The sequence below is a fragment of the Chrysoperla carnea genome, chromosome 3 (genome assembly GCF_905475395.1).
Source record: "Chrysoperla carnea chromosome 3, inChrCarn1.1, whole genome shotgun sequence".
Taxonomy (NCBI): domain Eukaryota; kingdom Metazoa; phylum Arthropoda; class Insecta; order Neuroptera; family Chrysopidae; genus Chrysoperla; species Chrysoperla carnea.
In genome coordinates, this window is record NC_058339.1 from 61,749,432 (window position 1) to 61,760,697 (window position 11,266).

An 11,266-nucleotide genomic window follows, 5' to 3' on the forward strand; every position below is an offset into this window, starting at 1 on the left:
ATCGGGTCGGAAGGTGCAATTAATCATTGTTTATATTTACGCCAAAGATAACTTATAGGTTAAAGATTTTATGATGATTTTCTAGTAACCATATATGTAGAGGTTACGTTCCTAATTAATAAAAATTTAAATGATATAAGTTATGAGTGTTATAAACAATATTATCAGTATGCTACCATTCCTCCACGCTACTATTCCCCCCTATAAATTACGAAAAAAAATATATATCGATCAAAAATATAGTATATTTATCTTTGTTTTATGAATACAACTTTTATAATACAATTTCCTAACAACATTTTTAAAACAATTAAAACTGATAACAACGAAAATCAAGTGTCTATTGTTTATGGATGTTCATTATCCCACAGGTCCATATACGGAACTTTATCAAGAATACCATTAATCACTTGCTTAGCAATCGTATATAGAGTTTCTTTTACAGCTGGTTCTAGCTCTTTAATCATTTCCTGCCAATTTTCATTTAATACTTTATTCATGTTATCAGAAATTTCTTTTTTAGTACTGATTAAATTTTCAAAATTGAAATTTAAGCCTTTGATATCTAATTTCACATCAATTTTTTCCACTTTTGCATATTGAACACCATTTTTCTCGTATAAAGAGTATGTTACAGTAACGGTATAGTCACCATCGTCTAAACAAATTATGGAAAAACAATTTAGTTAAATTTAAGATTTTCTCCAAACCTATAACAGTTTTAGAGCCAGCGTACATTTTCTGGAATTATTTTTGCATTGCTTAAATAGGTTAAGTGAAGTTGGTAGACTATGATTTTGATCAACTTTGACCAACAAGCAACAAAGTTTTGTGTTCTTAGTCCGGAAAGTTGAAATTTTGAAAGTGTTGTGAAGACTCGCTTTTGTTTTAGTATTAGACCAAAGTTTTCAGTATCGGGAATTCAATTATCTCAGTATTAAAATAATAATAGTAGAAAAACTATCATCAAATTTTAATCTGGTGGAGTCTTTATAAATTTTCTGGTTCCATGATTAAAATACTGCAACACTATCGATATCTTTCTCAGTGTTATTGTACTACCAAATAATTCGACCAAGACAAATTTTTAGGTGTAAAAACATAATTCTAAAATATGTACGCTTACTCTAGGACTTTTAAACTTACTAGCTACAATTTTACACGGCCCTTTTCCATTTAATGGGAAAACCAATATTTGTCCAGACATTTCATAAATGCCTGAGAATGTTAAATCTTTAACATTTAACTTCAGTGTAATAACATGCTTGGTTAAATCAACACTGAAAATAATAATTTTAATATTATTTAGGAGTCAATTTAAATACAGACTCACGCAAGTTTTAATTAGTCTTACGCAATTGATATAAATGTTTTCATGTTTCTTTAGCAATATTTTTTATCAAGAATGAAATAATTCTAATGTGAAAGTTGCATTTGACTTAAATTCAGTGTTGAGAATTTCAATCTCCGCCAATTTTCATGCAAATGACATGAAATTTTTTCCATTTTCATGATTTTTTTTATATATTTTAAAAAGTGTATGATATACTTTTTTCAAAAACTTCAAATTTGTCAGGTATTTGATGTTAAATATTCCGAATTTCAATCGCCAACAATTCGGAAAGTATTGACTTTTCGAAATATGCTTAAATGACTTTTTTGCTTTGAATTCACCCTTCTATCGATTCGCGTCATCATTTTTAACATAAAATTTTCCACCCCAAAGAAGGGATCTCCCTCACCCCCTGGGCAAGATCGCACAAATTTTTGTTTTTTACTTTTTTAAGTAATCTTTAAACAATGCAGTCGAATAGTTTTTCTAAAGATTCATTGACTATCCTTGGACTCCGAGCTTTTAACATATTTATACCTAACGGATCTCTGTTATTCATATATATATATATTTTTTTTTTTAAATTGAGTGATTGAGAAAAAAATCATTTTATCGTAAAAAAGCTTCGGGTGGTAGATTTTGATTATCTTAAATAATTTATTGACAGATATCGGTAAACGTAAAATCAATATAAAATATTTTAAATAGAATGACACGCTTTTTTTTACGATAAAATAATTGTGTTTTGTTCTTAATCACTCTATTTATTTATTCATTTTTTTAAACTTTTTTTTAAAATTATTTTTTTACTTTTTATTTCAGCTTAATTATTTTAAATTATTATTTATTTTCTACTTTTTAGTTCAGCTAGCTACAAAAATGTGATTTTTTAGTTATTATTTATTAATATTATGGAATGTTATCTGCGCTTCCACCATCAAAGATTTTGTGGTTAATCTTTAATCCTGAAGATCTTGGTCAGTATAATCGATATACTTATTAAATTACTGTATTGTCATAGGTTCTTGATAAGTGATTCAATTCAACTCGACCCTTGAAAGTGGGTGAAAATCACGTTCAAAGATCCCGTTACATAGAAACATAGATAGGTACATACATATCAAGCTAATAAAAGCGTGTTAAAAATATATATTTATGTAAAATTCGCAGTTGAATCACTTAAAAATTACTATTCAATTAATATTCAAAATATAATTTTGAAAACCTACTTGGAATTTATTAATTTCGCTGATTTAAGATTATGAACTTCCATATTTTTCATTTCAAGTTGCAAGTGTCCATTTTCAATTTTAAGTGCTTCTATTACCAGCGGATCGAAAGAAGGCATATTCAATGGTCGGTAACCTTTAATTAAATGTGGTATGACTTCGTTACCTGTTTTGGTTACACAGTCGTTCAAATTTGGATCGTTTCCTTTGCATGGTTTAATGAAGTCAGCTGAAAATAAGAAACAGACTTCAGCTTTTACGCTCTAAATGATAAAGATGAAATTTAAAATATACGTTTTTTAGAATAAGCTTCAACAAAAAAGGAGGTGCTTTGCATATTTGAAGTTTCGTTGTATATTATACATCTAGGAAGCAAAAGTAAATAATGTCTCAGATATCATATTCATTGAAATTTGACACATTCCACCCGGAAATTTTCAATAGAAAATTTAGTGAAATTCTAGTAAGAGTTCAAATATTTATTAACTGATAAAAGTTTCATCATTAACCCATTTTTTGATAAAAAACATCATTTCTAGCCCTTTTTCATAATATTTATTTATTTTTACTTGGAAATATAACATTAGTTTTTCTTAAACCTGAGCACCATTTATTTAAGTCACTAACTGAAAGTGTTCGATAAATCACATGTGGGTTTTATTTAACTCAAATTTTCCCCAAATTCGAAAAAAGATCAAGAAGTTTATATACATCGACTTCAATCTGACCCCATTCTCCAGTTTTGTTTCTATCTATAGTATTAAACGGCGTCAAAATCCAATTTTAGGAACAAAAACTCAATAGTGATTCGAACATTGATGAAAGTGGCATTCAGATCAACCCATTTTTTCAGTTGATAATTATATGAAAAGATGAAAAAAACCAACTTACGTAATGAAGAAGAAGAACCCGTTGCGTATAACACAACACCATTAATATAACATGACACGATTAGAAAAACAACTTGAATTTGATTCATTGTTGTTTATTTGTCTTTCTTCTGGTTGAGTAAAATCAAAATTATTTCTGATGTTTCGGTATAAGAGTGCATCGTGTATATATATAAAAATACTAAAACTTTTTTTTGTATGCAGCTTTAAAAATGTGAGACTATGTTAATTAAATGCATTATAACTATTATGAAATACTTATTAACAATTTTTTTGTGACTGTTTTTTTCTTTTCTTATTTATACTCAATTTATAAATTTTTATTTTTAATTATTGCTTGTGAAAATCATGCAAAACTGGAATTAATTTCCAAAAGGGATGAATTATTTATTTTTAACGAATCAAATAACACAACTTTAATAGTACTAATAATAGCAACAGAGTTAGTAGTGTCATCTGATGACCTTGAGTAGGTAGCACTTTTTGTGGTAAGTATATTAATAACATGGTGGTGCCTGAATGTGCAATAATTAACATTTATCAACTAATCATCCTTTTATTCGCACCGTGTGTGAGTTTTGTTGGAGACGTTTCCATGGTAACGATACTCTAGTTATAGAATTATATGAATGCATATATAATTGTATGGATTGCATTTATCATTTACATTGAAAATTTAATATTATTGTCTAACAAATTTAAATACATAATTATGATAAATTACATTTGAAAAATAGTATTTGTGCAATTTGATTTCTTATTTTCACAATTTTTAATGCATTAAGTTTAATTAATTAGTGTTTTTCAATAATTTTAATTTGACATTCACTGTAACATTTACATGTAAAGAATTGCAAATTAATCATAAAAGCCTCCTTTAACGCCAAAATTTTTCACTGGAAGCGCTGGCATCGTTTTTATTGTCCCTACCATGACTACACACACAACGAATACGTCTTTTGTGCAAAATTCATATCCATTCTCTGAACTGTTAAGGAGAAAATAACTATCAAAGTCAGTTTTTTTACAAAAAAAGGATATATTTCTCATAAACCGTAAGAATCGATATGAATTTTTCACAAAAGACAAGGATGATTATTTGATAAATAAAATTTAAAAATTTTGTTATAATTTTCATTTCAACTCTTTAAAGTATTTCGATACCGTAAATTGAAAGTGTTACTACCAAAGACTTGAAATTTTATGTATCAATTTTTAAGTTTTATACGTTTTTTTCTGAAAAAATTCATAACGATTCTCTGTATGGTTTAGAAGAAATTAACTATAAAAGTCAATGTTTTTACCAAAAAATGTTTTTGCTTAATATTTGAGGAAAATTGATAAAAGATTTTTATGCAAATGGTAAAACTATTTAAAATGACTTATTGACTAAAAAACCAAAATTTATTACGTCTTCTTCATATACAACCATGTAAAAAGGACTACTTTTAATAATTAATTGTACAAAAGACGTATTAAATAATCATTAATTGATACTAAAGTCTCAGTTTTTTGGTAACACCTTCCAAAATTTCAGTTTTGGTATTGAAACAATATAAAAGATGTTCAGCAAGAAAAAAAGTAATAAGTATCATAACTGGCAGATTACTAAATTTCTGATTAAATAAATTTTACTCAATGCTTTGATAAAATATACTTCCCTATTTTCTAAAACCTGGCCTTAACTAAATATTTAAATTGGAATAATGTAAGACTATTTAAACTTTAGTAGTAAAACTTTTCCAAAACAAATTAATATGCACTTCAAAATAAAAAAATAACGATAATATAATGTAGTTAAAATTATTGTTATGTTTGGAGTCGGTGACATCCAAGGAAACAATTCTGACAGAACAGTTACTTGGCTACATTAGCTTGGCTAACACCGACTGCAAAAATAACAATAAATGTAATTAAATTAACTACATTAAATTATCGTTATTTTTTTACTTTTGAAGTTGGTTTTCTTTTTGTTAAACGTTTTTTTATTTTGTGATTTTTAGTGAATTAATCTGAAGTACACTAACTAATTTGTCACTAAAAAAAGAATCATCGAAATCGGTTGGCGTGATATTCTGTTATTCGTCCTTTTGTCGTGCATACTTAATGAGGAATTAAGACTTTTATAGTTTTCTCACAGATGCCGTTGTCAGAACTGGATTAAAATGAAATAGAACTACACGGAAAGTACCAGCTTTCAAACAGATAAAGAATCATCAAAATCGGTTCACCCAATCAAAAGTTCTGAGATAACAAAAAAAAAATACAGTCGAATTGAAAACCTCTTTTTTTGAAGTCGGTTAAAAAATAGAGAGATTATAAAAATTTTCATTTCTATTTGCATGATAAAAACAATGATTTTCTAAGAGAAAGTAAAACATAATTTAATTAAATAAAAAAAAAAAAGTGAAAACAAACAATTGACTGAGTTAATTGTTGAAATACCATGTATAGACAGTGTTGATTACTTTGTCACATTACTCATACATACACACATCACATACATAACTCATATAACCGTGCATACTATACAATTTGCGCATAATTTGCGCTCTCACGGGTGAACAGTGATGTTTATGAAAAAATGTTTCAAACAAAAGTTGTTTATTTTTTTATAAGAAATATTTTTTACACTAAACTTTTGTTCTACCTCTAACAGTTTACAAGATGGGTCCTACGGACCCAAGACTCAATTGACCAATGTTGCTCATTTACGAACTTGACCTCACTTTTTACGTCCTCAGCACGCTATAAAAATTTCAGCTTGATCTCTTTTCGTTTTTGAGTAATCGTGATGACAGACGGACACACAGACAGACAACCGGAAATGGATTAATTAGGTGATTCTATGAACACCTATACCCAAATTTTTTTCGTAGCATCATTATTTTTAGGCGTTACAAACTTTGGACTGAACTTAAAATACCATGTATATTTCATAAACACGGTATAAAAAAAGGAAAAAAAAACATTGATGACGTTTATTTTTACATGAAATCATATATAATATTGAAGTTCATTGTAAAAAGGTTTACATAGTTTAGTACCTTGATTTTAACAACATTAGATATTTCAATCATTCTAATAAATTAAACAGGAAGAACAAAAAAATATTTCCTGTTTCAAATTTTTACTTATAATAACTAACTTATTAGCTTATATGTATTGGATAAATTCAATTGTCTTAAAATTATTAAGATTTATGAATTCACCACAAGGTTAAAACGTGACTCAATGTATTTGCATATTAATCAAAAATTTAATAAATTAATTTGACTTACAGTAATTAATCTACATACACTGTAAAAAAACCGATCTGAAGTAAATATTTTATTGATTTTAGAAATTTTTTAAGCGGCCAAATACTTTATTTTCTTGAATTAAATATTTGGACCGTTGACTCAATAAAAATGTTCTTGTTATTAGAAGATTAACAGCCAAGTAAAAGCGTTTATCTACTTTTTATCCCGGCACTTTTTTACATTAAAGCCAATTCTGAGTTTTGTCTTCCTTGATATGGAAGACATCAAATTAAATTTGGTTATTCGATGCAATTTGTCCGAGAATGATTTGAAAAGTCAATTTCCAGGTAATGAATTAGTGTAGAATATTCCCAGAACGTAAAAATAATGATAGCAGGAAACTTCTTATCCAAAGATATCACAAGGTTTTTACAGTTGGAAATTCAGAAAAATTGGCTAAATATAATGGACTTTTACGCCAAAAAAATTTATTCAAATGTAGACTGAGAGAACTGTTTTCTCTGGATCCTACTTGTTACAAAAATTCTATCCATTCATTGGTACTATTTCACTATTTTTAGTTATAATGTTATGTTAATTTAGTTAAAGTTAGTTATGAAGATAATTTTAGTCTAAAGTTTGTAGCGCTTATTTAATGATAGGTGCTAGCTAAATTTTGAGATAAGTTTTATTAAAATAACCTAGTTAGGATTACTCAATACAAAAAGAGATATCGTGCTGAAGCTGTTATAACGTGCTCAGGACGAAAGAGTGAGTTTGAGTTCATAAATGAGCAACATAGGTCAAATAGGTCTTGGGTTCGCAGGATCCTTCTTGTAAACCGTAAGAGATAGAAAAAAGATTAAATGTAAAAATGTTCCAAATAAAAAAATAAATTGGTTTGAAACATTTTTCGTAATTTTTTCTTAAAACCTGCAGTTAGCTACAACTAGTGGTAGCTAACTAGTGGAAAGATTTTCGGAAATGGAAACAAAATTCTAAAAATTACTGCGAAAATTTTTGAAAACGAAACAAATGACTTTCTATACAGGATAATTCAACAATTAACTCAGTCCATTGTTTTTTTTCACTTGTTTAAGCTTTGTTATGTATTCTTGACACGCTTTTTTTCTCTTATGTGCATGAAAAGGTTGTGTGGAATTACCTCTAAACTTTTTTATATGTCTATACCAAACAAATTTTTTTCGACTGTATTAATTATAAAAGTTTATTAACATTAAATTAATGACAAAGTATACTTTTTTAAATTTTTTTTTTTGGACAGATGATACTTCAAAATTCAAAGAATTACATCAGTTAAATTTTTTTTAAAGTATTATGATGTTAAAGTTACTCAATTTCGTGGATTATGATTTACATAAAATTCCACATAAACAATTTTTTGTTTCACTTATGAAAAAAAGTATTTCAATCGACTTATATGTGCATTATGCAAGCATTAAGTCGCGAGCATCAAAGCTGCATTACTATAATCATATTTGTCCCTCATTAGATGTTTCTTGTTATTAAGATTTTTCTATTGAATTTGGATTTTTGTCTTAACATATTTGGACCGTTTGCAATATTTATATACAAGGGCGAAAAGAAAATAAATATTCTACTTCAAGGGGGGGGGCTGGTAAGCGGCATTCTCTTCGAATTTCTCTCTCATGATCCGAACGAACCGTTTTTCAACTCTCTAGCTATAGAGGCTCTGTATGGATACGAAAAGCCATAAAACGAGAAATAAGTGACAAACATTTCATGTTGCTTCAGACATCTCTCAAAAATATCAGACATCTCCGAAACCCCATAAATTGTGTCATGAATGCTGTGCGTAATGTGAATGAAGAAATGCATAACATACCCTCGCTGATTACCGTTGCCCTTCGATACACTGCATAAGTCTATATTTTCGAAAATAATATGACAAAAAACCTGCTTTCTTATAAATTTTTAATTTAATTCAATAGGAAACTATTTACATTTTCTGTAAATAGGAAAATAATAAAAATACGATTTAAAATAAAAACATTCAATTCATTTTTAATTATAACAATTCCATATCAATACATAATTTAAAATTTTTTAAATACTCAGAAAACAAAATAATCAAACTATAATAAATATTCCATTCAGTCAGTCATTCGAGAAGCTACTCTCGCAATAAATAGAAAATTCTAAACTACGCTGGTATTTCACCACCAAAAATTTCTGCATATGGAACTTTATCGGCTACACCATTCGCTACAAGTAGGACAACTTCACCGATAGCACCTTTTATAACTGGCTCTAGTTCTTTAAGTACAACACGCCATTCAGCGTTGACAGCATTATTTGCTGCATCGCCTAATTCTTTGTTTCCATTGAATAAGTTGTCAAAACGAATGTATAATCGCTTCAAATCAAATGAAACATCAACATCTTTCATTTTTGCATATTGGACTCCTTTCTTATCATACAATTCAAATGAGAAACTGATATCGTAAAGTCCATCAACTAAAATTAAACGTAAACTTAAAACAAGAAATAGCAAATCGTAAATAAATGATGTACAATTTTTTCTTTAGAAGGTTAATATGTTTAAAAAGCTAAATCCAATCCCAAATAAAGGTATGAGAAATAATAAATTTTATTATATTATAGAGTTACTTACCAGCAGTTATATTTCCTGGACCTTTTCCTTGAATAGGTAAGACTAGAATACGTCCATCAACTTCATATTGACTTAAAATATTTAAATTTGGAATGAATAATTTAAAACCAATTTTCTGATTTTTAAAATCTAATTTGAAATCAGAAGCCTTAGCTTGTGAAAGCCCATTCACTAATCCATCTCGTAAGATAATGTTCAATTGACCATTTGCTTCGACTTTTATTTCAGGAATATTTAATGGTTCCAAAACTGGTAAATTTAACTTTGGATAACCTATAAAAGTTTTAAACCATTGAAAATTACATATTTAGTGAAATAGCACTAGCCCAATACATTCCAAATCCAGCAAATATATCCTTTTCAGAGATATAGGTATCGGATTTAGGTATAAGAGGAATCAGGAGCAGAGAACAAAAATTATTATAACACATTAATTAAAAATCAGAAACCTTCCGACACTAAATTCGGTTTGATCGATTCGTTTATGGCATCTTAACTCCAAAACGGATGAACCGATGTTGTCCTTTGTTTGTTTAAAAGGTACAATCTCCTCTTTTCTAGTTTTTATCGGGTAGGTATGGAAGAATAAACTTGAACTAGAAACAAAGCAAAGAACACTCTCGAAAAATTTTTTTAAAATCATAATTATTCATCCATTTAGGATTTATAGGTAATAGACACCCAGAAATATAGATACACAGACACGTTAAGCTTATAACTCCCCTCTTTTTTATTCGAGTGATAAAACAATTTTAAAATTATACTAAGAGAGAATTCAATCCCTGGTATACATTTTTTTTTCAGTTCTCTGTAAATGTATTGAGTATTTTTGAAAAAATAGCCTTAATGAATTTCATAGACACAAGGCAAGCATAAAAGTGAGTCAACTTTCAAATGCCCTAATATTAGAAAATTGGATGTGGGCGTGTAAATAATGTTTTATAAATTATTTTTTTGAATTCCCTTTTTGTGACACTGAGAATACGCCAGTGCATTTGTCACATTGATAATTAAGCTGCTGTTAATCAAGATTAAACATATTATTCTTCCCACATACCTTTGACTATTATCGGGATAACTTTATTGGCTTCTTTCTCGGCACATTCAGATAATTTTGGATCAGTTCCCTTGCATGGAGTTAACCAAGGAGCTGAAAATCGAAAATAATCATTTTATTAAACTAAAAATAAGTTTTTTATGATAATTTAAAACTTACGTATCACAGATGCTGCATTCACGCTCATGAAACATGAAACAGCAACAATAACAACAATAGATAAATATTTCATTGTTACTTATTGATTGTTCTGTTGCTGATTAATTGATTGGAAATTAAAACTAATGAATTGCGTACAAACATACAAACTCAGTTAGTTTATATACAAAAAAAAAATTGTCTAACAAAAACTTGTGGTTGAATTAGATATTTTGTTATGATCATTTTTTATAAACATAAATTACAAATTAGAATCTAAATATGAATAAATTAATTACTTCAATCACATAAACTTCTCGGTAATTACATAAAAAAAAAGAATTCACCACTTATAAAATAATTATGAATTATTATTATTATTTTTAAACCGGTTTCATTTTATATCTTGTAATATTAAACCTTCAGAAATGTTGAGAGACAGGAACCTCATTAAATTTAAATCATTTTAGGAACAACTAATTTAATATTAGCAACAACATTGGTAAATTCTTTTAAAATTTGATGACTCAATGCCCTTGACAGTGTGTTTGGTCAGGTTTTTTTTTTTTATATTGATTGATATAATTTCAGATTACAAAATTGTTAAATGTCTGCTATGCCTGCCACACGACCTCTGTGAGAATAAGATTAATACTTTTTTTTCATGCAGAGTGAAAAAAAATTAATGCTTATTATTTTATATATCCAAAAAAACGTTTTT

General features: G+C 27.7%; 2 protein-coding genes across 2 annotated transcripts; both read right to left on the bottom strand.

Moving 5' to 3' along the window:
* Positions 1-274: 274 nt before the first annotated feature.
* LOC123295763 (protein takeout-like) lies at positions 275-3,582 on the bottom strand. The gene is made up of 4 exons (XM_044877208.1): positions 3,454-3,582; positions 2,563-2,791; positions 1,147-1,280; positions 275-658 (listed from the first exon to the last, which is right to left on the bottom strand). Exons 1-4 carry the CDS (start codon positions 3,539-3,541, stop codon positions 348-350), a joined length of 762 nt encoding a protein of 253 aa, XP_044733143.1. The 5' UTR covers positions 3,542-3,582; the 3' UTR covers positions 275-347.
* Positions 3,583-8,714: 5,132 nt separating this feature from the next.
* Positions 8,715-10,729, bottom strand: LOC123295432 (protein takeout-like). Its single transcript, XM_044876777.1, has 4 exons — positions 10,567-10,729; positions 10,408-10,500; positions 9,351-9,623; positions 8,715-9,193 (listed from the first exon to the last, which is right to left on the bottom strand). The coding sequence occupies exons 1-4, from the start codon at positions 10,637-10,639 to the stop codon at positions 8,880-8,882; spliced, it is 753 nt and encodes a 250-aa protein (XP_044732712.1). The 5' UTR covers positions 10,640-10,729; the 3' UTR covers positions 8,715-8,879.
* Positions 10,730-11,266: the final 537 nt, after the last annotated feature.

Excerpts from the sequence above, each read along its gene's own strand:
- LOC123295763 (XM_044877208.1), bottom strand. The coding sequence starts at position 3,541 with ATGAATCAAATTCAAGTTGTTTTTCTAATCGTGTCATGTTATATTAAT. Across the intron at positions 2,792-3,453 it reads GGGTTCTTCTTCTTCATTAC|CTGACTTCATTAAACCATGC; the intron begins GTAAGTTGGTTT and ends TCTTATTTTCAG. Across the intron at positions 1,281-2,562 it reads GCGAAATTAATAAATTCCAA|TGTTGATTTAACCAAGCATG; the intron begins GTAGGTTTTCAA and ends TATTATTTTCAG.
- LOC123295432 (XM_044876777.1), bottom strand. The coding sequence starts at position 10,639 with ATGAAATATTTATCTATTGTTGTTATTGTTGCTGTTTCATGTTTCATG. Across the intron at positions 10,501-10,566 it reads GAATGCAGCATCTGTGATAC|CTCCTTGGTTAACTCCATGC; the intron begins GTAAGTTTTAAA and ends TTCGATTTTCAG. Across the intron at positions 9,624-10,407 it reads TATCCCGATAATAGTCAAAG|GTTATCCAAAGTTAAATTTA; the intron begins GTATGTGGGAAG and ends AAACTTTTATAG.